At 41.7% G+C, this 25,818-nt stretch overlaps 1 protein-coding gene across 3 annotated transcripts in view; it reads left to right on the forward strand.

The window, feature by feature from the left end:
* The window catches only part of LOC127419817 (kinesin-like protein KIF1C), a 42,010-nt gene extending 16,192 nt beyond the window's left edge, over positions 1 to 25,818 (forward strand). The window contains exons 8-25 of one of the 3 annotated variants that reach the window (XM_051661574.1): positions 4 to 115; positions 260 to 337; positions 441 to 506; positions 621 to 699; positions 5,836 to 5,914; positions 6,101 to 6,249; positions 6,394 to 6,596; positions 6,730 to 6,809; positions 6,997 to 7,072; positions 8,798 to 8,877; positions 12,123 to 12,217; positions 15,678 to 15,707; positions 15,809 to 15,892; positions 15,968 to 16,148; positions 18,042 to 18,114; positions 18,298 to 18,396; positions 19,437 to 19,958; positions 20,522 to 25,818. In XM_051661574.1, coding sequence (XP_051517534.1) covers positions 4 to 115; positions 260 to 337; positions 441 to 506; positions 621 to 699; positions 5,836 to 5,914; positions 6,101 to 6,249; positions 6,394 to 6,596; positions 6,730 to 6,809; positions 6,997 to 7,072; positions 8,798 to 8,877; positions 12,123 to 12,217; positions 15,678 to 15,707; positions 15,809 to 15,892; positions 15,968 to 16,148; positions 18,042 to 18,114; positions 18,298 to 18,396; positions 19,437 to 19,958; positions 20,522 to 21,412 — 2,977 coding nt within the window. In that variant the 3' untranslated portion in view covers positions 21,413 to 25,818. The remainder of the gene's footprint in view (positions 1 to 3; positions 116 to 259; positions 338 to 440; positions 507 to 620; positions 700 to 5,835; positions 5,915 to 6,100; positions 6,250 to 6,393; positions 6,597 to 6,729; positions 6,810 to 6,996; positions 7,073 to 8,797; positions 8,878 to 12,122; positions 12,218 to 15,677; positions 15,708 to 15,808; positions 15,893 to 15,967; positions 16,149 to 18,041; positions 18,115 to 18,297; positions 18,397 to 19,436; positions 19,959 to 20,521) is intronic. The other 2 variants (XM_051661576.1, XM_051661575.1) reach the window with 2 other exon arrangements.

The following is a 25,818-nucleotide window of genomic DNA, read 5'->3' on the forward strand; positions in this document are numbered from 1 at the left end:
CAGGACGGTGGCGGCGACAAACATGAATGAAACGAGCAGTCGATCGCACGCTGTCTTCACTATCGTCTTCACGCAACGCCGCCGAGATCAGCTGACCAACCTCGACACAGAGAAGGTGTGTGTGTGCGTGAGATTGTGTGGAGCGGCCGATGGTTCTCCTGAGGATTATGTCTTAATGTAATGTTTGTATGTTTAGGTCAGTATGGCACATGTGTGTCTGTGTTAGTAAAGTGTACAGTATGTGTATGTATGTGTGTAGGTGAGTAAGGTGAGTCTGGTGGATTTGGCGGGCAGTGAGCGAGCAGACTCATCAGGTGCTAAAGGCGTCAGATTGAAGGTAACACGCTTATGTTTACTATTAAGAGTCAAACACTCATTTACTCCTGATTATAAACACACTGTCTCGTGTGTGTGTGTGTGTGTGTGTGTGTGTCTCACAGGAAGGAGCAAATATTAATAAATCTCTCACTACACTGGGGAAGGTCATATCTGCACTGGCTGAAATGGTGAGAGTTTCTCGTTCTTTACTGAATGAACTGTATTCATGAAGAGAGAAGCTACTGCAGGACTGATGAAGTTTGTGTTAGTGTTCATGTGTTTCTTTTGTGTGTGATAAACAGCAAAGCAGCAAAAGAAAGAAGGCTGAATTCATCCCATATAGAGACTCAGTGCTCACCTGGATACTGAAGGAGAATTTGGGTAAGACGTTACACTAACAACACTGCTGGTGCCAGAGTCTATGAACCGCTCTCAGAACAGACCTGCATTTCCACTGGCTAGAGAGTCAAACGATGATGAATCCAAATACACATAATTGCACACCACTGTCCGTGTTTACCAGTCTTACGGGTTTGAGTACATATTTTAACACCCAGAGTGTTTTAATTTAGTGCCTTTGTGACATCACAAGCTTTGATGTAATGATCAGAAGCTTGCATACAGTGGCAAGAAAAAGTATGTGAACCCTTTACCCTTTCCTGGTTTTCTGCATTAATTGTTCATAAAATGTGATCTTATCAAGTATAGACAAACACAATGTGCTTAAGATAACAACACACAAACAATTATAATCATTCATGTCTTTATTGTACACATCCCATTAAACATTCACAGTGCTGTGGAAAAAGTAAGTGAACCCTTAGGCTAAAGTCGACAATAAAAATGGATTTACTGAGACCTGGCATCTCAGAGTCAGGAGATGGCAACCTGACATCTAATTAATGAAGTGAGTTTGTAGGTGTGGGTTAGAGCTACTTTGACTTATAAAAAGCACTCAAACATTTTGAGTTTGCTTTTCGCAAGAAGCATCTGCTGACGTGGACCATGCTTCACAAAAAAGAGATCTCAGATGACTCAGATGGCTATGCATTAAGCTGGAAAGGGTTATAAAGTTATCTAGAAGAGTTTAGATATTCATCTGTCCACAGTTAGACAAACTGTCTATAAATGGAGATGATTTAGTACTATAGGTACTCTCACTAGAAGTGGCCGTCCAGTCAAAATGACTCAAAGGACACACTGCAGAATGCTCAATGAGGTAATAAAGAACCCTAGAGTGACAGATAAAGACTTGAAGGAATCATTGGAATTGGTTAACATCTCTGTTCATGAGTCTACTACACGGAAAACATTAAACAGGTATGGTGTTCGTGGCAGGACATCATGAAGTAAGCCGCTGCTTTCCAACAAAAACATTGCTGCACGCCTGAAGTTTTCCAAAGGCCACCTTGACACTTCACAACGCTACTGGGAAAATGTTTTATGGACTGATGAAACTAAGATTGAATTGTTTGGAAAGAACATGCAGCACTACATATGGCATAAAAAAGGCACAGCATACCAACATGAAAACATCATCCCAACTGTGAAGTACGGTGGAGGGAGCATCATGATTTGGGGCTGTTTTGGGGCCTGGACCGCTTGCCATCATCGAGAGTTTATCAGGATATCCTACAGGATAATGTCAGGGTGTCTGTGCACCAGCTGAAGCTCAGTAGAAGTTGGGTGATGCAGCAGGACAATGACCCTAAACATCGAAGTAAATCCACTACAGAATGACTTCAAAAAAAGAAAATTAATCTTTTGGAGTGTCCCAGTCAGAGCCCAGATCTTAACCCAAATAGAGATGCTGTGAATGACCTCAAGAGAGACACCAGACATCCTAAGAATACGTCTGAGCTGAAGCAGTTCTGTGAGGAAGAATGGTCCAAAATTCCTTCTGAACGTTGTGCAGGTTTAATCCGCAGCTACCGGAAACACTTGATTGAGGTTATTGATGCCAAAGGAGGATCGACCAGTTATTAAATACAGGGGTTCACTTACTTTTTCCACAGCACTGTGAATGTTTAATGTTTGTCTATACTTGTGACTTTGATGAAGATGAGATCACATTTTATGACCAGTTAATGCAGAAAACCAGCTATTTCCAGAGGGTTCACATACTGCAAACATTGCAGTGTATGCACAGTAAGTGGTGGCAGAAAGCCAGCGCTAGCTCCTCTAAATATCGCTAAAAGATAATATAGAATTCACTCAAGATGGCGCCGAGTATAGCTGCTGCGTTGCGAGCTCTGACACAACACTGCATGTTTTTTGTCTTGGATGTTGTCTGCCTTATTGTCTACGACAGACAAACACTTTTGGACATTGGTTCAGCGATCTCACACCGTAAACCGGACTTCAAATTCCTCAATGCCGACCCGCTGTTTACAAACACGCAAGCGGAGCCCTTTGTCTGGGCAGCACGGCCGCGGAAACGCAGGAGGAATAGTGGAAACAGAGCCAGCGTTCTCATCAGAGTAAGATGTCGTGCAAATCGACCCCCGCTACCCACTATTCTACTGGCAAATGTTCAGTCTCTGGACAACAAGCTCTGCGAGCTGAAACCGCGGATCTCTTTCCAACGAGAGATGAGGGACTGCTGCATTATCTGCCTTACGGAAACTTGGATGTCTGCTCAGATTCCAGACTCAGCCATTGAACCCGCAGGGTTCTCCGTGCACTGAGCGGACAGAGCGAAAGACCTCTCAGGTAAAACTAGAGGAGGTGGTGTATGTTTTATGATCAACAAATCCTGGTGTGATCAGAGGAACGTACATTCTATCAAGTCTTTCTGTTCTCCTGATCTGGAATTTCTTATGCTTCTGTGTCGACCATTCTGGCTACCGAGGGAATTCACAGCGGTCATTATCACAGCTGTGTACATCCCCCCACAAGCCGACACAGACCGGGCAATCAAGGAACTGTATGGGAGTATAAGTGAGCAGGAAACCGCACACCCTGAGGCCGCGTTCATTGTGACCGGGGACTTTAATAAAGCCAGTTTAAAATCAGTCGCACCAAAATATCACCAGCACATTAGTTTCAACACACGAGGGGACCGGGTTTTGGACCATTGCTGCTCTCCCTTCCGGGATGGCTACAAATCTCTCCCCCGCCCACCATTTGGCAAATCGGACCACTCTTCCATTCTGCTTCTGCCCGCTTACAGGCAGAAACTGAAACAGGAAGCACCCTCCCTCAGAACGATCCAGTGCTGGTCGGACCAATCAGATTCTACGCTACAAGACTGTTTTGATCGCATGGACTGGGAGATGTTCCGGTCCGCCTCTGATGACGACATCGAGCTTTACGCTGATAGCCTAATGTGTTTCATCAGAAAGTGTGTAGAGGATGTTGTTCCGACCAAAACAATACGGATCTACCCCAACCAGAAACCTTGGATTAATAGCGATGTTCGCGCTGCACTTAATGTGCGGACCTCCGCTTTTAATTCCGGGAACGTGGAATCAGAACCGCAAAACGCCAGTACAGGAGCAAGATTGAAGGACAGTTTAACACCACCAACTCTAGAAGCACGTGGCAGGGAATTAACATCATCACAGACTTTAAAGGGAATAAAAACTCCGCCATGAACACCGCTGCCTCTCTCCCGGATGAGCTAAATACTTTTTATGCTCGTTTCGAGGGAAATAACACCGCCCTCGCGGAGAGAGCTCTCGCGGCTGAAGCTACAGAGGTTAGTTCACTCTCCGTCTCTGTAGCGGATGTAACCCGATCCTTCCGATGGGTGAATATCCGTAAAGCCGCGGGCCCAGACGGCATTCCGGGCCGCATCATGAGAGTGTGCGTGAACCAGCTGGCTGGTGTTTTTACGGACACATCACCTTTCCCTCTCTTTGTCTGTAGTCCCCACATGCTTTAAAACATCCACCATTGTGCCTGTTCCAAAACAATCAAAAATAACTTGTTTAAATGACTGGCGTCCTGTTGCTCTGACCCCCATCATCAGCAAATGTTTTGAGAGACTAATCAGAGATTACATCTGCTCTGTATTGCCACTCTCTCTTGACCCATTGCAGTTTGCTTACCGCAACAACCACTCCACTGATGATGCCATTGCATCTACAATACACACTGCTCTCTCCCACCTGGAAAAAAAGAACACTTATGTGAGAATGCTGTTTGTAGACTACAGCTCAGCATTCAACATCATAGTGCCCTCCAAGCTAGATGAGAAACTCCGGGCTCTGGGCTTAAACAGCTCGCTGTGCAGCTGGATCCTGGACTTCCTGTCAAGCAGACGCCAGGTGGTTAGAATAGGCAGCAACATCTCCTCATCACTGACCCTCAACACTGGAGCCCCACAGGGCTGTGTTCTCAGCCCACTCCTGTATTCCCTGTACACACATGACTGTGTGGCAACACACAGCTCCAATGCCATCATTAAGTTTGCTGATGACACGACGGTGGTAGGTCTGATCACTGACAATGTTGAAACAGCCTACAGAGAGGAGGTGTACACTCTGACACACTGATGTCAGGAGCACAACCTCTCCCTCAACGTCAGTAAGACAAAGGAGCTTGTGGTGGACTTCAGAAGAAAAGATAGAGAACACAGTCCCATCACCATCAATGGAGCACCAGTGGAGAGAGTCAGCAGCTTCAAGTTCCTGGGTATCCACATCACTGAGGAACTCACATGGTCCGTCCACACTGAAGTCGTTGTGAAGAAGGCTCATCAGCCTACTGTATATTCAATATATACTATATATACTTTTTTTATTGAATAATGTGTATCTATATTGTGTGTATTGTATACTGTACAGTGTATGTTATTATTTGTATATTGTGTTGTGTGTAATTATGTGTATATTAGACTTTAATTGTGTTGTGTTAATTTGATGTTATTGTATATTGGTATATGTCTCATCACTGTCACGACTGCTATGTTGATCGGAACTGCACCCAAGAATTTCACACACCATTGCACTTGTGTATATGGCTGTGTGACAATAAAAGTGAAGTGAAGTAGAATAAAATTAGACTTCAGGTTCAAAGCTAGCTAGGTTGGGTACACTATTGCTAGTGAAACAGCTAGTTATAATCATCGATTAAACGAAAGTACCACACAAAGCCACCATAAATACAGAAATATTCTTAGCTATGCCATTATTATAATGATATGAGTTAATAGCCTGTAATAAAATGTTCGCCGCAAAGCCATGAGTTGGAAATGATCTCCTCAGCACGTAACCAGTCCAGTGAATCAGATAAAAGTGAAGCCCTCGGGTTTTTTGTGAATAATTGATTCTGTTTTTATGTTGTGTTTGCATGTTTTATGATTAGAATCAATAAAATTGTTCATAACAAAAAGAAATCCAATTAATTTTAGTGATCTGGTTTGTTTGGATGATTGATCGTTTAAACTTTAGTCTACTTATCAATTATGATATTGATTTAATCGGTTTACACTTATCAGGGAAAGAATGCTGCAAGGCACTGAACTGGGCACTCAAAGTGTAGATAGATTTGTTGATTGTGTGTGTGTTTCAGGTGGTAATTCTCGTACTGCGATGATTGCGGCTCTCAGTCCTGCTGATATTAACTATGAAGAAACTCTCAGCACACTCCGGTACATCCATCAATCAATCAATCAATCAATCAATCAATCAATCAATCAATCAATCAATCTGTTAACTGGTTTGTGACAGGACCGTCCTCTCACAGTCTCCTTGTTTGTTTGTGTGTGTGTGTGTGTGTGTGTGTGTGTGTGTGTGTGTGTGTGTGTGTGTGTGTGTGTGTGTGTGTGTGTGTGTAGATATGCTGACCGTGCGAAGCAGATCCGCTGTAATGCTGTAATTAATGAAGATCCAAACGCCCGTCTGATCAGAGAACTGAAGGAGGAAGTGAACAGACTGAGAGATCTGCTGCTGTCACAGGGACTCAGTCAACTCGTCACACAACCAGGTAAACACACACACACACACACACACACACACACACACTGAACCTGATCTATTCAACTAGTTATAATCTCAGCTAGTCCACAGACATTAGTTTGTGGGCATCACCACATACAGAAGCTCAAGTTTCTCTCTCTGTCTCTTTTAGCTGCTGAAGTCAATAATAATCGTGTTTGTATGAGTGTCTTGCCTGCTGGCCCTGGATCTAATGTAGCTCCACCAATCACAGCACCCGAATCAAGTGAAGGCTCCGCCTCTGAGGGTGACCCTGCCCCTGTGGATGCTGACAGCCAAATAGAAGAGTTTCAGGGGGAGATAATTACCAATGAGGAAGCAGTGGAGAGACTGAAGGTACGAGAGGGGCGGGGTTAATATGTTTGAGGGCGGAGCATGAATTTATTCTACTGAACTGCCCTGAAATCAGTTTGAATGGGAAGAATTAATGTGCGTGTGTGTGTGTGTGTGTATATGTGTGTGTTTGCAGGAAACAGAAAAGATTATTGCTGAGTTGAACGAGACGTGGGAGGAGAAACTGAGGAAAACTGAGTCTATACGACTGGAGAGGTAAAACACTCACATACAAACACACACTCCAAATCTGGCCCTGTTTTTACCTGGTATTAAGATGCGTTTCAGTTGATCTAATCACAAGTGGCCAGGCAAGACACTTCACCGTTTACACCTGGATGCTCACTAAGTTCACTAAGATTCTGTAAGTAATATGATCTTACTCTTGTGTGTTGTGCTGTAGAGAGACTCTTTTGGCTGAGATGGGCGTGTCCATTAAAGAAGATGGAGGAACTGTTGGAGTATTTTCACCTAAAGGGGTCAGTACACACACACACACACACACACACACACACACACACACAAACACACACACATTTGTTACACTATATTAGCAAAGGACATCTCATAGACATAGTTTTTTTTATTTTCACCTAATTTGAATGCCCAATTCCCAATGCACTCTAAGTCCTCGTGGTGGTGTTGTGACTCGCCTCAATCCGGGTGGCGGAGGACGAATCTCAGTTGCCTCCACGTCTGAGACCGTCAATCCACGCATCTTATCACGTGGCTTGTTGAGCACGTTAACGTGGAGACGTAGCGCGTGTGGAGGCTTCACGCTATTCTCCACGGCATCCACGCACAACTCGCCACACGCCCCACCGAGAGCGAGAACCACATTATAGTGACCACGAGGAGGTTACCCCATGTGACTCTACCCTCCCTAGCAACCGGGCCAATTTGGTTGCTTAGGAGACCTGGCTGGAGTCACTCAGCACACCCTGGATTCAAACTCGTGACTCCAGGGGTGATAGTCAGCAGGCCCCCTCAAAAGGTGTTTTTAAATATTTCCTGTTTCAGTGGCATACCCAAAATTAAAGGCTAATAACTCGGAAAAACAAAAACAAAACAGAAACAAGGAGGGTCAAGTGTTTGGTATCATTGTAAAGAAAACTTTTAATGATATAGATTATGATACATACTGAGACTCTCAACTTAAGAAACTGCTGAAAAATCACACAAATAAATTGAGCCAAAAATTTACTTCTTTTTCTTATTTGACTTTATATATCTCTGGGTGTAAATAAGGTGACTCCAAAAAAACTGCTTTTGTTTTGTTCCCAATCATGTCAACTGTATCTGAGAACATTTTTGTGTTGATACAGCAAAGCAATCAAAAGTTATAACATTACAAAAATAATTTATCATAGTGTCCAAAAACATCTCCAAACAAATAAAACATAATAATTGTACATAAGAACTAATTACACATGCAAACACAACAATGACTAAAGGTTTGTATAGCATGCAGACATGATTTTAGTAATGAGATTTCACAGAATGAGTTTCATTCTGTGTCATTTGAGTCATCATTGAGTCTGTGTCATATATTTGGCGCCATCTCCTGGTGGTCATATGTAACATTGTGCTTCATGTGGATTATCTAATGATCTATACATCTGATTATCTTGTGTGTGGACTCGTTTGAAAGATAATCACTTCCTCTAAGTAATGCTATGTGATATTTTATGTTCTGTTTATTTATCATGAAATTATAAGTGAAAATGCAGCATATAAGCAACACCAACATAATTGTCAAAGACATATACTTAACTATTACTCGCTATATTTGTGTCTGTGAGTAAAACAAATAGGCTGGTTGTATTCTACTCTTTGAGAGCTTTCCAACAACATATGACACATGACAATTTGATGAGATTGATGTTTTTACTGATTGTAATATTTACAGTACAATTTTTTTGGAACACTTCTGATTTATCTGCATATTTCAAAGCACTTGTTCAGTGTTGGTCATAATGTCTACATGCATTGTAAAGTAGAGCTTCTAAACTTTCAAACGATTAATATTTTGACAATTATTTTTCATCCGAGCTTAAAGCGTTAACTATATTAGTGGGGACATTAACACAAGTATAGCCAAACCTGTACATAGGAGAAACTGCAATCAGTCTTCACACTCGTTGTGGATATGACCATGTGTAATTAGATCAGTTATATTTTCATTATAATGATTGTTGTTTCAGACTCCTCATCTGGTGAATCTGAATGAAGATCCTCTGATGTCTGAGTGTCTGCTGTACTACATCAAAGAGGGAGTCACCAGGTAACTGTGTGTGTGTGTGATTTTCATCATTATTATGTAGTTCATGGTTTCAAGGCCACCACAATATGGTGAATTTGCCTTTGTTTTATTGTAAAAGAGAAAACACCATCCTGACGTTATTGACAACGTCGACAATAAAAAATTTAAACAAAAATGTTCATTGTCGAATAGTCGTTTGACCTCATTTAATGTAATATGAGATCATATGAAACTGTACTGCCGCACGTGCCTGATTGAGGAGAGGAAGAAAACGGCTCACAGTCCAGACGCGCTCCAAACTTTCCAAACAGCCTAAAAGGTGATGTAGATCGCAAAGTATGATGTATATTTTATGCATCCTTTATTAAAGTTCAGATAATAAGGGGGTAATGTAAATAAACTCTGAAACTGGCATTTCTCTGTGCGGTCAGAGCCACTTCTATGAGTCTCATGAAGTGACACAATCTAAGGAGGAGAGATTGAAACTGCAACCAGCTGATGCACAATCTAGCACACGTTTGCTGCAGCTAGACTATAACGTGATGGCTCGAAACATCAGTATACAACCCCAATTCTGAAAAAGTTGGGACAGTATGAAAAATGCTAATAAAAACAAACAGGAGTGATTTGTAAATTACATTCACCCTTTGCTATATTGAAAGCTCTGCAACTATACATGATATGATGTTTTACCTTATGAATTTTCATTGTTTATTTTATATACAGTAATTTCTAATCAGATGATTGCAACATGTTGAGTGTTTACCTCATTGAAACATCACCATTTCTTCTAATAACACTTATTAAGCATTTAGGCACTGAAGACACAAGTTTGTTAAGTTTAGAAAGTGGAATTTTGCCCTATTCATCCATTATGTAGGTCTTCAGCTGCACAATTGTACGGGGTCTTTGTTGCTGTATTGTGTGCTTCATAATGCACCACACATTCTCAATTGGAGATGTTCAGGACTGCAGGCCAATCTACCACCCGCACTCTCTGCTTATTCGGCCAGTATGTGGTTTGAAGTTGTCCTGCTTAAAATTCAGAGACGTCTCTGGATAAGACAGTGCTGGATGGCAGTATATGCTGCTCCAAAATTTGTTCATATCTGTCTGCATTAATGGTGATCTCACAGATGTGTGAGTTACCCATGCCATGGACACTGACACACCCCTGGCCCATATAGACACTGGCATTTGGACCTGATGCTGATATCAGCTTGGATAGTCTTTTTCCTCTATGGCCCGGATAACACGACAGCTTTGTCACTCAAAAACAATTTGAAATGTGGACTCATCAGAGCACAAAAAATGAGACCGAGCCCAGAGAAAACGACGGCTGTGTTTGATGAGTCCGAGCCCAGAGAAAACGATGACTGTGTTTGATGAGTCCGAGCCCAGAGAAAACGATGACTGTGTTTGATGAGTCCGAGCCCAGAGAAAACGATGACTGTGTTTGATGAGTCCGAGCCCAGAGAAGACGATGACTGTGTTTGATGAGTCCGAGCCCAGAGAAAACGATGACTGTGTTTGAGTCTGAGCCCAGAGAAAACGACGGGTGTGTTTGATGAGTCCGAGCCCAGAGAAGACGATGACTGTGTTTGATGAGTCCGAGCCCAGAGAAGACGACGACTGTGTTTGATGAGTCCGAGCCCAGAGAAGACGACGACTGTGTTTGATGAGTCCGAGCCCAGAGAAGACGACGACTGTGTTTGATGAGTCCGAGCCCAGAGAAGACGACGACTGTGTTTAATGAGTCCGAGCCCAGAGAAGACGACGACTGTGTTTGAGTCCGAGCCCAGAGAAAACGACGGGTGTGTTTGATGAGTCCGAGCCCAGAGAAAACGACGGGTGTGTTTGATGAGTCCGAGCCCAGAGAAAACGACGACTGTGTTTGATGAGTCGAGCCCAGAGAAGCGACTGTGTTTGATGAGTCGAGCCCAGAGAAAGCGACGACTGTGTTTGATGAGTCCGAGCCCAGAGAAAACGACGACTGTGTTTGATGAGTCCGAGCCCAGAGAAACGCGACTGTGTTTGATGAGTCGAGCCCAGAAAACGGACTGTGTTTGATGAGTCCGAGCCCAGAGAAGACGATGACTGTGTTTGATGAGTCCGAGCCCAGAGAAAACGACGACTGTGTTTGATGAGTCCGAGCCCAGAGAAAACGACGACTGTGTTTGATGAGTCCGAGCCCAGAGAAAACGACGACTGTGTTTGATGAGTCCGAGCCCAGAGAAAACGACGGGTGTGTTTGATGAGTCCGAGCCCAGAGAAAACGATGACTGTGTTTGATGAGTCCGAGCCCAGAGAAGACGATGACTGTGTTTTATGAGTCCGAGCCCAGAGAAGACGAGGACTGTGTTTGATGAGTCCGAGCCCAGAGAAGACGATGACTGTGTTTGATGAGTCCGAGCCCAGAGAAAACGACGACTGTGTTTGATGAGTCCGAGCCCAGAGAAAACGACGACTGTGTTTGATGAGTCCGAGCCCAGAGAAAACGACGACTGTGTTTGATGAGTCCGAGCCCAGAGAAAACGACGGGTGTGTTTGATGAGTCCGAGCCCAGAGAAAACGATGACTGTGTTTGATGAGTCCGAGCCCAGAGAAAACGACGGGTGTGTTTGATGAGTCCGAGCCCAGAGAAAACGACGACTGTGTTTGATGAGTCCGAGCCCAGAGAAAACGACGGGTGTGTTTGATGAGTCCGAGCCCAGAGAAAACGACGACTGTGTTTGATGAGTCCGAGCCCAGAGAAAACGACGGCTGTGTTTGATGAGTCCGAGCCCAGAGAAAACGACGGCTGTGTTTGATGAGTCCGAGCCCAGAGAAAACGACGGCTGTGTTTGATGAGTCCGAGTCCAGAGAAAACGACGACTGTGTTTGATGAGTCCGACAGTGTTGATGTATGGCTTCTCCTTTACAAAGTAAAGTCTTAACTTACATCTGTGGATTCAGCGGCGAGTGGCGTTGACTAACAAAGGTTTACTAAAGTAATCCTTGCTCTTGAAGGACTAGGCTGTTTTTGTTTAAGATGTTCATCATCGGACTCCAGGGCCTCATGAGATCGTGATAGATATGCCAATGCTGAAGAATTCAACAATCACAACATGTATTACTCGTATTATTTAGTAACAGGTTAGAACAGTACTTGAAATAACGTTCTGCAGTACATTTGGCAAAAGTTGTATCACAGTAGATAAATATGAATAATTAAATAATATTCCTGTTTATCACGATATATGTGTTTATGTGTGTGTGTTTCTCAGAGTCGGTCAGAAGGATGTGGATATTAAACTGAGTGGTCAGTTTATTAAAGAACAGCACTGTGTGTTTTACAGCTACATCAACCACAACGGAGAAGGTGAGACTATGTTAGTGTGTGTGTGTTTGTGCGCGTGTGTGTGTGAGTGTGCGTGTGCGCGTGTGCGTGTGTGTTTGTGCGTGTGTGTTTGTGCGTGTGCGTTTGTGCGTGTGCGTTTGTGCGTGTGCGTGTGCGCGTGTGCGTGTGTGTTTGTGCGTGTGTGTTTGTGCGTGTGTGTTTGTGCGTGTGTGTGTGTTTGTGCGTGTGTGCGCGTGTGTGCGCACGTTTGTGCGTGTGTACGTTTGTGCGTGTGTTTGCGCTTGTGCGTGTGTTTGTGTTGTGCGTGTTTGCGCGCGTGTGTGTGCGCGTGTGTGTTTGCGCTTGTGCGTGTGTTTGCGCTTGTGCGTGTGTTTGCGTGTGCACGCGTGTGTTTGCGCGTGTGTGTGTGTGTGTTTGCGCGCATGTGTGTGTGTTTGTGTGTGTGTGTGTGTGAGAGTGTGTGTGTGTGAGAGTGTGTGTGTGTGAGAGTGTGTGTGTGTTTATGTATGTGTGTGTTTATGTGTGTGCGTGTGTTTGTGCCTGTGTGTGTATCTGTGTGTGTGAGAGTATGTTTGTGTTTGTGCGTGTGTGTGTATATGTGTGAGTGTGTGTGTGTGTTTGTGCGTGTGTGAGAGTATGTGTGTGTTTGTGCGTGTGTGTATATCTGTGTGTGTGAGAGTATGTGTGTGTATCTGTGTGTGTGGAGTATGTGTGTGTGAGAGTATGTGTGTGTATCTGTGTGTGTGAGAGTATGTGTGTGTATCTGTGTGTGAGAGTATGTGTGTGTATCTGTGTGTGAGAGTATGTGTGTGTATCTCTGTGTGTGAGAGTATGTGTGTGTGAGAGTATGTGTGTGAGAGTATGTTTGTGTTTGTGCGTATCTGTGTGTGTGTGTGTGTGTGTGTGTTTGTGCGTGTGTGAGAGTATGTGTGTGTTTGTGCATATGTGTATATCTGTATGTGTGAGAGTGTGTGTTTGTGCGTGTGTGTATATGTGTGCGTGTGTGTGTTTGTGCGTGTGTGTATCTGTGTTTGTGCGTGTGTGTGTGTGTGTGTGTGTTTGTGCGTGTGTGAATATGTGTGTGTGAGAGTATGTGTGTGTTTGTGCATGTGTGTATATATGTGTGCGTGTGTGCGTGTGTGTGTGTGTGTGTGTGTGTTTGTGCGTGTGTGTTTGTGCATGTGTGTATATCTGTGTGTGTGAGAGTATGTTTGTGCGTGTGTGTGTATATGTGTGAGTGTGTGTGTGTGTGTGTTTGTGCGTGTGTCTGTATAAAGTCATTTAGCAGTTCTTGTAAAATTCTGGTTACATGGAATTTATGTGAGTAAAATGTTTTGGCTGATATATCACTGATATTCTCATTTGCATGTGAAGAAGCTGTCTGAGACATGTAAACGTCCAATCACAGTTGGTTTTGTTGTTACGTGCCATAGTGTTACTAAAGTAATAGACCGGCGTACAACAACGTCTCGTTTAAACTGTCCTGCGTATCAAAGTATGATGTTTAATGTGCTCACGTGTTTCATTCTCTCTCTCCTCAGCAGTTTCTTGTAACTGTTTTCTGTCTTGTCTAATGATAAAAAGGAAAATATCAGTAAAACTTCTATCCTATGCATTTTCAAATATGCGGATATCTCATTTAAACAGATTTAATTAATAAACTTCACAAAACGTAAGCAAATCCAGCGTTTTCTTCCTGTGTAGCACTCATAAATCTTCCTCTAAACCACGTATTCAGACTGGATCAAAACTCGTTTATCTGATTTACGAATGTTGCATGATGGTCAGTCCGTGACATTCCAAGCAGGCTATCCGGGCCATGTAAACTGAACGTTGTCAGGAGATTGCTGCTCGCTGGATCTGCACGAGAGCGAAAAAGCTCTTTTTTTAATTTGTTTTTATTTAATTTGTTTTATTATTAATATTATTTACAAAGTTAAAGTTTTGTGTGAAATTTTAAGTTAAGATATTGCTAAGTAAATGTTAATTTTTCTTTTTTTTTGGTGCAAATTTATGGAAGAGTTATTTACTATATTAATTTGTGTGATTTATCGGCCTATCGGTCACCTTGCTCTCTGGATATCGGCATTGGCCATTAAAAAACCCATATTAGTGAACCACCAGTAAAATGTGTGTAATTATCATGAATATAATTTCACAGTGCAAAACATTTAATGGTCCCAAAATCAGCTTCATTTTCTTAACCCCTTAAACACTATGGACCTGCCGGCGAGTCCAAAAGGGGGCGCTTTATTGCGAAAAAGTTTACGCTTAAAACATTAAAGTCTCCATATAAATAAATCAGGCATATGAGGTATCATTTGAAAGCTTAGAATCTGAACTTGTCAGAGATAACCATCACTTCTGCATTTGTGTTACTTAAAATAACAATATAAGGCCTCAAATAATTCGCGTTGATAAAGAGCGCCCCCTAGAGGTAATGAGGTAGAAATATTTATATAAATTAAAAGTCCTTAATATAACACATAAATGGACAAGTCATATATCAAATGAAAGCTCTCATTCTCAAGAATGTGACTGTGCAGTTTATTTTGTTGCACTAATACCACAGTTCAAAAGATTTTCAAAAGAATCACAAAGTGAAATATGATTTCTGTAAGTCATCAAATACAAACGTCTCTTTTCTGCTCTGATAACTGCTGCTGTAAACACCAAATAGCTAAAACTTTATATCTGCTTTTACCTTAGGCAGTTCCCTAAAAAATGAGCCGTTGTTTACTTGTCTGTGAGTTTGCTTGTGTGAATAATCCAATGTTATATCTTAGATGTCCAGAACAAAATATGCAGTCCCACAGGAAAAGCATGCAAAACAAATCATCAGAAATGTATGTTATCGACTATTGATGATAAAATGTTACATTTCAGATCTGTATATTGTGATGGAATGTGATAGAGGAAAAAAATATTTCTAGTGCTTTCTGCCATCTAGTGGAATAAAATGAGACTTTTATGAGTATTTAATATAACTTCTGTTAATCAACATCAGTAATAACAGCTCTACCTGAGACGTTTTCATAAGATTCACTCTTTATATCATCATAATTTAGAATTAGTCAACAGCCATTTACAACAAATATAATCAATAGTGTGTGCTGTACAGAAGACACTGTAGATGTGTGTGTGATTGTGTCAATAACACACACTCATGTGATGGTTTTCTCTCTGTCGGTGGAACAGTTGCTGGGATTTAACACAGGTATCATCTGAAAAAATCATAATTCATGAATTCTGTCCATCTGTTCCTCTCCAATCCACAAACAGTCTGTTCTCACATGTACCTGCTTGACCACTCATCCTCATTCTCCTCCTGTGACATTTAGACACTTGAATGTACATTTAATTCTTATTTTGCCACATACATTCTGTCTGTCTTGTATTCGATTTCAGTGTTAATGTGTTTTATTGGCATGATGAAAACTGTTCATGTGTATTTCCAACATGTTCGGCGCATTGCATACAGTGAGGAATTCTGCAAAACAAGGCAAACAAAGTAAAATAACAATAGTATAACGATATATTCTAGCAGGTAAATAAGGTGTGATCTGTCAGTTAAGTAACCACACACCTTCTCTCTGTCTGTCTGTCTCTCAGTGGAAGTGGCTCTGGAGCCGTTGGATGGAGCAGAGACGTATGTGAACGGGAAGCAGATCAATGAGTGTGTGCTGCTCAAACAGGGTGAGTGAGTGTGTGTGTGAACTCTGGATCTGAACTGACTGTCCGTCACCTGACCTTTAACCTCTTGTGCTGCAGGCAACCGTATTGTGATGGGTAAGAATCATGTGTTCAGATTCAATCACCCCGAGCAGGCGCGTCTGGAGAGAGAGCGCAGCACGTGTCTGGAGCAGCAGGGCGAGCCGGTGGACTGGAATTACGCTCAGAGAGAGCTGCTGGAGAAACAGGGCATCGACATCAAATTAGAGATGGACAGGAGGTGAGACACACAGGCCACTGAACACATGCCTTCTGAGCAGTGTTAAAGGAGTAGTTCACCCTGAAATTTAAATTCAGTCATTGTTTACTCACCCCTGTGTTGTTATAACCCTACAATAAAATGTTGTGCTCAGTTATGTCATACAATGGCAGTTTATGGTGACCACCTCTTCAAGCTTTAAAAGAACACAAAAGTATAATTCAGAAGTCTAATAAATTATTCATGAGACTCATGATTGTTATGAATGCATACGATAAGATCTGATGAGAAACAAACTGAAATCTAATGTATTATTTAGTGAAAATGTTCACTGACTGTTGATCTCATGTGTGCGTTCATGATAGGACACGAGAGCAACAGTTCACACAGACCCCTCGTGACATTGGGGGGCGTTCAAGTGAAAACTCATTTTGTTTATCTAAAAACAGATTCTCCACAGCGATAGTGACAACAGAACACAACACAGCTGCACACAAAACAGAGAACAGAACTTACTAAACATGTCTGAAGAGTTTGAGGTTGAAGAATTGATGCATTTCTATGCCCAGCCTTATTTTATTTTTCTCTTCTACAAACATGTTTTCAATGTTTATTGTGCACATGTCCCGCTTTCTTGCATGGCAAACTTCTAAAATTGCCCTTCATGATGCTTTCTGCAACACTTGTCATGTTGAGGGCAAAGCGGCACTTGACACGGGTGTCGAGCGAGTATTGACGCCCCGACACAAGCCATATGAAAGGCGCTTAACAAAAGGACTTTATTGAAACTCATGATATTTTTTATTAGGCTATTATTGTTGTCTTTTCTGATAAAATTCATGCTAAACAGTTTAAATACTGCAGAAAAATTATAGATCTGCTTTGTTCTCATAATTAGAGATAGACCGATATATCGGTTTTACCGATTAATCAGTGCCGATAGTTGCTTTTTGGAACTATCGGTTATCTGCAAAAATCTGTCAGTAGTTACTGATAGTTTTTTCATCATTTAGTAATTTCAGAATAAAAGTCCGCAGTGTCTTTCGGGCTTTTTATACTTAAAAGTCCCGTGTTATGCACCAAATCTGATTTTTTTCTGGTTATTATTTGGATTTTGGTGGAACCAAAAACTGCATCTGGGATTTTATTCATTTTGGACTCTTTGAAAAATAAGAATAAGATTTTTTTTACATTCTGTAAGTCAATTTGAAAAACTATCGGACAATGAATCAGTTATCTGCCTTTTCCACCATCTTATTTATCGGTATTGGCAAAATCCTCTATCGGTCGACCCCTACTTATGATGCTTAAACATTCTTTTGAAGTCAGTAGATTTGTAGACGTGTACATTTTAATAAAGTAGAAACTCATTATTGTTATTATTATTATTATTATTATTATTAGACTATTATTGTTGTCTGTTTGGATGAAAAGTCATGCTCAGCCATTCACAAACTGAAGGAAAATTATAGATCTGCTTTGTTCTTTTAATGCTTAAACACGATCATGTCTCTTGGTAGATTTCGGTCATGAACGACTCAAAATGATTTAATGACTCACTCATAGCACATAAGACACTCATTTTGCCACATAGTATCATCTCTAGAAGTTAGAGATGTAAGAAATGTGTGAAACAGAAGCAAGCCACACCAAAATACCCTTTGTTTTTGCAGCTAATTCTGCACAATTGTGCAGTTATTTTGCTATACTTGAATCATTAAAATAGCTGGAGTTAGTGCTTTTAGCTTAAATAAATATCCCCGTAAAACATGTTCGTGGACCAGTGATTGTCTCATCTTTTTTGACCTTCATGAGTTTGCATCCCTGATAAAAAAATAAGTCAAAATTAACACTGGTTTGGAGAATGTGTGTAATTTACCCTCACCTGTGTGTGTGTGTGTGTGTGTGTTTTAGGTTACAGGATGTGGAGATTCAGTATCGCAGAGAGAAAGAGGAAGCAGATCTACTGCTAGAACAACAGAGACTGGTGAGAGACAGACAGATAAAGAGACAGACAGACAGAAACAGTGATTGTGGGATTTTGCAGCAACTTGTGTGTTAATAGCTACTGTTACAAATCACACCGGAATACTTGATTTATAATTGCTGGATTAAGTTAAAATTTCAAAATAATCGTTTTAAGTGTGTGTGTGTGTGTGTGTGTGTTCAGTATGCAGATTCAGACAGTGGTGATGACTCTGATAAACGCTCCTGTGAAGAGAGCTGGAGACTCATATCATCCCTCAGAGAGAAACTACCAGCTAACAAGGTATTCCAGAAGAACACATGAGAGACTGTTGTACTCTGTTCCATTCCATTGTGGTCCATCTAGACCAGGGGTCGGCAACCTTTTTGACAGGGAGTGCCATTTTTTTATTTTCCTGGTCAATGGCTGTGCCGAATACAACCAGCCTATTTGTTTCACTCACAGACAAAAATATAGCTAGTAATAGCTAAGTATATGTCTTTGACAATTATGTTGGTCACAAAAAATAAAAGGAACATAAAATATCACATATCATTACTAGTGATGAGGTGATTATCTTTCAAACGAGTCCACACACAAGATAATCAGATGTATAGATCATTAGATAATCCACATGAAGCACAATGTTACATATGACCACCAGGAGATGGCGCCAAATACATGACACAGACTCAATGATGACTCAAATGACACAGAATGAAACTCATTCTGTGAAATCTCATTACTAAAATCATGTCTGCATGCTATGCAAACCTTTAGTCATTGTTGTGTTTGCATGTGTAATTAGTTCTTATGTACAATTATTATGTTTTATTTGTTTGGAGATGTTTTTGGACACTATGATAAATTATATTGTAATGCTATAACTTTTGATTGCTTTATCGTATCAACACAACATTTCTCAGGTACAGTTGACATGATTGGGAACAAAACAAAAGCAGTTTTTCTGAAACACCTTATTTACACCCAGAGATATATATGTCAAATCAGAAAAATAAGACAAAAAGTCAATTTTTGGCTCAATTTCTTTGTGTGATTTTTCAGCTGTTTCTTAGTCTGAGAGTCTAATTATGTATCATAATCTATATAATTAAAAACTTTGAAGTTTTCTTTACAATAATACCAAACACAACACTTTTTGTCGAGTTATAAGCCTTTAATTTTGGGTATGCCACTGAAACAGGAAATCTTTAAAAACACCTTCTGATCTTAAAGGGTTAAAAAACATTATTAAACCAGTCATTCAGGCTGGTCGACATCGAGAATGTGTACTTTTGCCCATTGTTACTCATCTGAACCCAGTTATTCTGTCTGTCTGTCAGGTGCAGTCTATAGTGAAGCGCTGTGGTTTACCCAGCAGTGGCAAACGCCGAGAGCCGTTACGAGTGTACCAGATACCACAGCGACGGAGAATCTGCAAAGACCCCGAGCAGGTGACCATGAGCGATCTAAAGTTACAGGCCGTCAAGGAGATTTGTTACGAGGTGGCGCTCGGAGACTTCCGGCACTCTCGCCGCGAGATGGAGGCGCTCGCCATCGTTAAGATGAAGGAACTGTGCCGCATGTACGGCAAACGTGCCGCCGCAGAGAAAGACACGTGGAAAGAGGTGGCGCAAGATGTGTGGGATACAGTGGGCATCGGAGACGAACGGGCTCATGAGACGACTGACGCCAACACGGACAGAGAAACCAGCAAAACCGGCGTGTACAATCTGAAAGCGCACATCGACAAACTGACGGATATTTTACAGGAAGTTAAAGAGCAAAATAACATGAAGGACGAGGAGATCAAAGCGCTCAGAGACAGAATGATGAAGATGGAGAGAATCATACCTGTACAACAGGTACACACACACACATACATGTACTCTAGGCCTGTTTGACTGACAGGAATTACAGGTGACTAGGTCCGTATGTGTTCTGAGAGTGTTTGATGAGTTGCGGTAATATGGAAATGCACCAAAATATGCACTTACTAGCTGATGCCGCTAGTCTTAAAGAGACAGTACTGATTAAACACGTGTTCTACATATCAATGTAAGTATTTGTAAGTAGTACAAATGAAACAAAAATAAATATGCAACATAATATATACAATTCAAGACATTAGTTGATGGAATAGACTGAATTTGAACATTTTCCAAAGCTAAAGTGTGACCAATTTGATGAAAAACTAATAAACAAATTATAATTTGTCAAATTGATATTTTCGAATTGTACCTAAAAAGATTGCCTAGAAGGTTTCTTTATAATTAAGAGCATTAGCTGAGAGAGAATTTATTTTATATGTAAGCAAAATGGACATAACTAAAATGTACCCAAATTAATTTGAATTGAATCAAGTGTATTCACACAAATATGCATAAACACGTACAGTGTTCAGTAACAATGTGTGACTGTGTTTCAGGAGGACGAATCATCAGAGGATCTGACTGTGGAGGGCAGTGAGGGGCGGGGCGATGAGGAGGATGAAAGTGGCTCTCTCCCTAAAGAGCAGCGAGTGTCACGATTGATGGAGGAAGACCCCGCCTTCCGAAGGGGCCGCCTGCGCTGGCTCAAACAAGAGCAGACGCGCATACACAACCTGCAGCAGCAGCAAATCACCAAGCGGCTGCGTAGAGGGGGCGGGGCTGGCAGTGGAGAGGGTGATGTCCACCTTCCCGGTACGGGCCGCTTTATTCCGCCGCAGGACCGCAAGCTGAAATTCCCCTTTAAGAGCAGCCCACAGCACCGGCTGTCCTGGGGCCCGAACACGTCCGCTGCACAGGACGACGGTAATGACGAGCGCGACGACGCTCGAGGCCCTGCCCCTGGCTTTCCGTTGCTTCCTATACCGTTCCAAGTGCCAGTCGTCATGCGCACGCCCTCTCCCAGTCGCCCCTGGCAGCCTCGCCACTACTGCAATGGCAATCAATTTCAACAGCAACAGTGGCGCTATCGGCGCAACTCGCTGGACGGCTCCACCCTGCCTGGCAACCAGGGTTATTATAGCAATGGTCACCACAACAATAACAACTCGCACCAACAGCAGGCGGGGCGTGGTCGTTACCGGCGACAGTCGCCGGGGCCTTGTGCGCACGGGGAAGGGGTGCGCGGCGCACCAGCATACACGCAAACATACAACAATCATCAGCGAGTCGCTCTGCAAACGTACCAGACTCTACCGCACACACATGCAGAACAACAGCACGCCGCAAGATGGACGAACAACCAAAAACACCAGGGCTACGTCACCCCCCCACGCATGAGGCGCCAATTCAGCGCACCTGACCTGAAAAGCAAAGAAACGCCCGTCTGATGCACGCACACCTGTGTGTGTGTGTGTGTGTGTGTGTGTGTGTGTGTGTGTGTGTTGTTGTCATGTCATGAAATGCGATTGTTTTCTGGGTTAGTTAACACACAGTCTTGAGTAGTTCGTTCCATATTACAGTTTATTCTGGCCATGAACCGCCCACGTACACAGGAAGAGACCTAATGTAAATGTAAAGATGTAAAGCGACCAATGACATTTCATTTTTTACATTTAGAGTAAATTTAAGGTAAAGTAGAATCTACATTTTTGCTGGAGGATCTCTAGTTTACTTGCTTTTACTGAAAGTCTCAAAACGCTCAATGCATTACAGCAGCCAATCGGATCAGAGCTTGTCATTTTGTGAAAGCTCTCACCATTATTATGAGCAATATGTATAATGTGGTCTTTGGGCGGTCCAAGGCTAGTTAACACAAACTGACCCAAACTCCGGTAACGTACAGTCGTCAGCGCCACTGTTTGCGTGTTTTAAGGAAGATATACCTCTCAGCAATAACTCTGCCTTTGTGTAAGTTTGTTCAGCACTAGATCTGGCCGTTTATATATTCTGCCTCAGTGCCTTAATGTGTGTGTGTGTGTGTGTGTGTGTTTGTGTGTGTGTGTTATAGATGGACAGATTTACTGTCTGTGTATCGGAAGGTGAAGATCTGGATGTTGTGGAGAGATGGAGAGGACAAATTGTTCTTTTTATGATTTGGTCGAACCGGATTGCGCAACTTTTAAAAGGGATAGTTCACCCAAAGTGAATATTCTCTCATCATTAACTCACCCTCATGCCATCCCAGATGTTTATGACTTTCATTCTTCTGCTGAAAACATTTGAAGAAAAATAGTAAAATATCTCAGATTAGAAGGTCATTATAATGCAAGTGGATGGTGATCAGACCATTTGAATCTCCAAAAAGAACAGACAGTCAACATAAACGTCATCCATACGACTCCAGCGGTTAAATTAATGTCTTATAAAACAAAACAATCGATTTTGGTGCAAAAAAGATAAATATTTAACCCTTATGTTGTGTTTGTTTTGTGCTAACACATTTTGTGTTCCCAGTCAAAAATGACCGGCCCACTAAGATTGTTAATAAATCTCTCATATTGCATATATTATCACCAGATATTGCATTAGATCTTTTTATCAACTTCTTTTTTACTAATTATGTAAATAACTAAATAACTAAATTAATAACCACTTGCTTGATCTGAACATAATAAGTGTCGTTTTAAAGCTTAGAATCTGGACTTTACAATGAATATAGCCGATCTTACCCATTCTTAAATAATTATTTTTAAATTGCTGACAAATAAGAACTGTTTCATCATTTGCAGATTTGTGACAATAACATATCGTAACTTACAGCAGACGATCCCGATTCAAACGAGCCCAAACACAACATAATATGATGAGGAGATCTTGAAATATTCCTCAAAGAGTGTGCATGGAAAGATGATGCACACATTGTGTCTGTGTCTGTGTGTGTCTCTGCGTGTGTTTGTGTCTGTGTGTGTCTCTGTGTGTTTGAGTGTCTGTGTGTGTGTGTCTGTGTGTGTGTCTGTGTGTGTGTCTGTGTCTGTGTCTGTGTGTGTCTCTGCGTGTGTCTGTGTCTGTGTGTGTCTCTGCGTGTGTCTGTGTCTGTGTGTGTCTCTGCGTGTGTTTGTGTCTGTGTGTCTCTGTGTGTTTGAGTGTCTGTGTGTGTCTGTCTGTGTGTCTGTCTGTGTGTCTGTCTGTGTGTGTGTCTGTCTGTGTGTGTGTCTGTCTGTGTGTGTGTGTGTCTGTCTGTATGTGTGTGTGAGTGTGTGTCTGTGTGTGTGTGTCTCTGTGTGTGAGTGTGTGTCTGTGTGCGTGTGTCTGTGTGTCTCTGTGTGTGTGTTTGTGTCTCTGTGTGTGTGTTTGTGTCTCTGTGTGTCTGTGTCTGTCTGTCTGTGTGTTTCTGTGTGTCTGTGTGTGTGTGTGTATGTGTGTGTGTATGTGTGTGTGTCTGTATGTGAGGTGTGTGTGTGTGAGTGTGTGTGTCTGTGTGTGTCTGTGTGTGTGTCTGTGTGTGTGTCTGTGTGTGTGTGTGTGTGTGTGTGTGTGAGTGTGTGTGTCTGTATGTGTGTGTCTGTGTGTGAGGTGAGTGTGTGTGTGTGTGTGTGTCTGAATGTGTGTGTGCTCATCTAAAGGATTGTGATGCTCCTGAAAACTTAATATTTCTGTCTAATCCATTCATTTCCAATAACTGGTCATTTTTGACCGGGAACACAAGTGTAACAAAGTGAAATAAAACTAGAAAATGGTTTTTAATCCAATTTTTTTGTGTGTTTTCAGATATCATATGTGAACAAAATCTTGGATTAAGAAATTATTTTAAAAAATGGTAAGAAAAAAGTAATCCGGGTCAAAACGACTGGAACACAACATAAGGATTAAGTACTTTTAACCGTAAATCATCACTTTCATTCAGCAGCAGTACATGCGTGTGACACAATCGCGTTGGAATGTTCATGTGAGAACAGACGCAGGTGTGACACAAGGAAGAGCAGCACTGTTTACAACAGAGTAGAAGGAACGCTGTACAGAAGCTTTGTTGGTTTTATCTGTTTGTTCACTCACAGTGGTGCGTTTGTGTGCTCATCCTGGATGTCTCAACCGAGACAAAAACGTGAGATTAAGTCCGTAACATGCCAACGATAATATGTCACACGAGAGACCGCGTGAACTCCACCCTGTTGTGAATTTATACAACCCCAATTCTGAAAAAGTCGAGTGATTTCCATCCACTTGCATTTTAATAACCTACTGATCTGAGATATTTTAATATTTTTCTTCAAATGTGTTCTGATGAAGAAAGAAAGACAAACACATCTGGGATATCATGAGGATGAGTAAATGATGAGAGAATTTTTATTTTTGGGTGAACTATCCCTTTAAGGGAAACTTTGGTTGTAAAACTGTAAAGTGGATTGGAATTATAAACAACAGTATTTGACACAAATCCAAGAAGGCTAGATAGTTTTATCTGGCACTTATCTGACCACTCAACCCATCCAATACTGCCAAAAACACATTTATTTGAACATACATGAACTGTCCTCCCAACACGAGGGGAAAAAGAAACGATAGAAAACAGAGTGGAATGTGAATGAAATATCTGCCTGTTAAAGAAGGTTTTCACAGTGCTGGAAAGATTATAGATTGATGATGCAAGTGATGTTTAGGGTTCAAAGGTCAATAGAATGAGGACATGGGATTGTAGTGAAGAGAGGTTTTTCCACATTTGGATTTTTAATGACAAGGATGTGTTTTAAACGATGAGTTGGTGTTATTTTCTTCAACAGGAGTTTTGAAAATGTTCTGTAAACTGGGAGAAAATTATTCGTGATTCTGAGACTCATGCTGGAACGTTTATTGTAGATCCCACTGCAGTGAAAAACACTAAACTACAGACACAATGAATGTTCAAAGAGACGGTTCACGAGTACATGAAGTGGATCTGCCATTTTCATATGCACAGGACGTGTTGTTGCGTTCATTAACAGACAAATGTTACAGTTGCAAACACTCAATACACTTCAAATGCATGCTCCGCCCCCAGCTTCTTCTGATTGGTCCATGTCTTTATAACTGACATGTATGCACGGTGTGTTTAAAAAAATTGCGTATCATCTTACATTTTGTGACATAATTTGCCACACAATGGCGTACATACACCGGCACTTTAAAAACAGCGCATTTAGAATGCGCCCTGTGTGAACGGCCGCTAAACACGTAGATGCGAACTTCACAGGGCCGTTTAGTTCGAGGCTGCTCTGCTGTGATTGGTTCAGCGATGTCACAAGTGGGCGGGGTTATGCGAGACTAAATGTCAGGACGTGGAGCACAGGATGGGGTTGAGAGGTGCTAAACGGAACGGTTTCTGACGATGACCTTTGACCTTTAACAAAACGTGACAATCTTTTGATTGTCATGTTTGACGATGATGATGATGTCACTTATTTACACTTTTGCAAATGATTTCCTGCCTTAATATGACGCTTGTTTAGTTTCATCTTTTATTAGTTTTTCAGTTTGATTATGATTTAATTAGTAGTTCATGTTTTGTTTAGCGTTTACATGTGTGCGCGTGAATGTGTTTGTGTGTTCACATTTGTCAGATGGGTTTTAAAACACGTGCAATGTGATTTTCATTTGCACACATTCATGCATCTTTACTGCAAATATACAGTGTGTGTGTGTGTGTGGGTTTGAGGGAAGCTGCTGCGCACAGATAAAGCGTTTGACTTCCTGTGTTCAAACATGATAAACCTCACGTGTCTCTGGACACGAACTGACGCTTCTGTTTTTATTTCTGTTGCTTTTTCTTTGGATTTTTAGTTTTAAAAATGGCAATAAATGAAAACATGCAAAACCGAAA

Source organism: Myxocyprinus asiaticus, chromosome 29, assembly GCF_019703515.2.
Source record: "Myxocyprinus asiaticus isolate MX2 ecotype Aquarium Trade chromosome 29, UBuf_Myxa_2, whole genome shotgun sequence".
NCBI lineage: Eukaryota > Metazoa > Chordata > Actinopteri > Cypriniformes > Catostomidae > Myxocyprinus > Myxocyprinus asiaticus.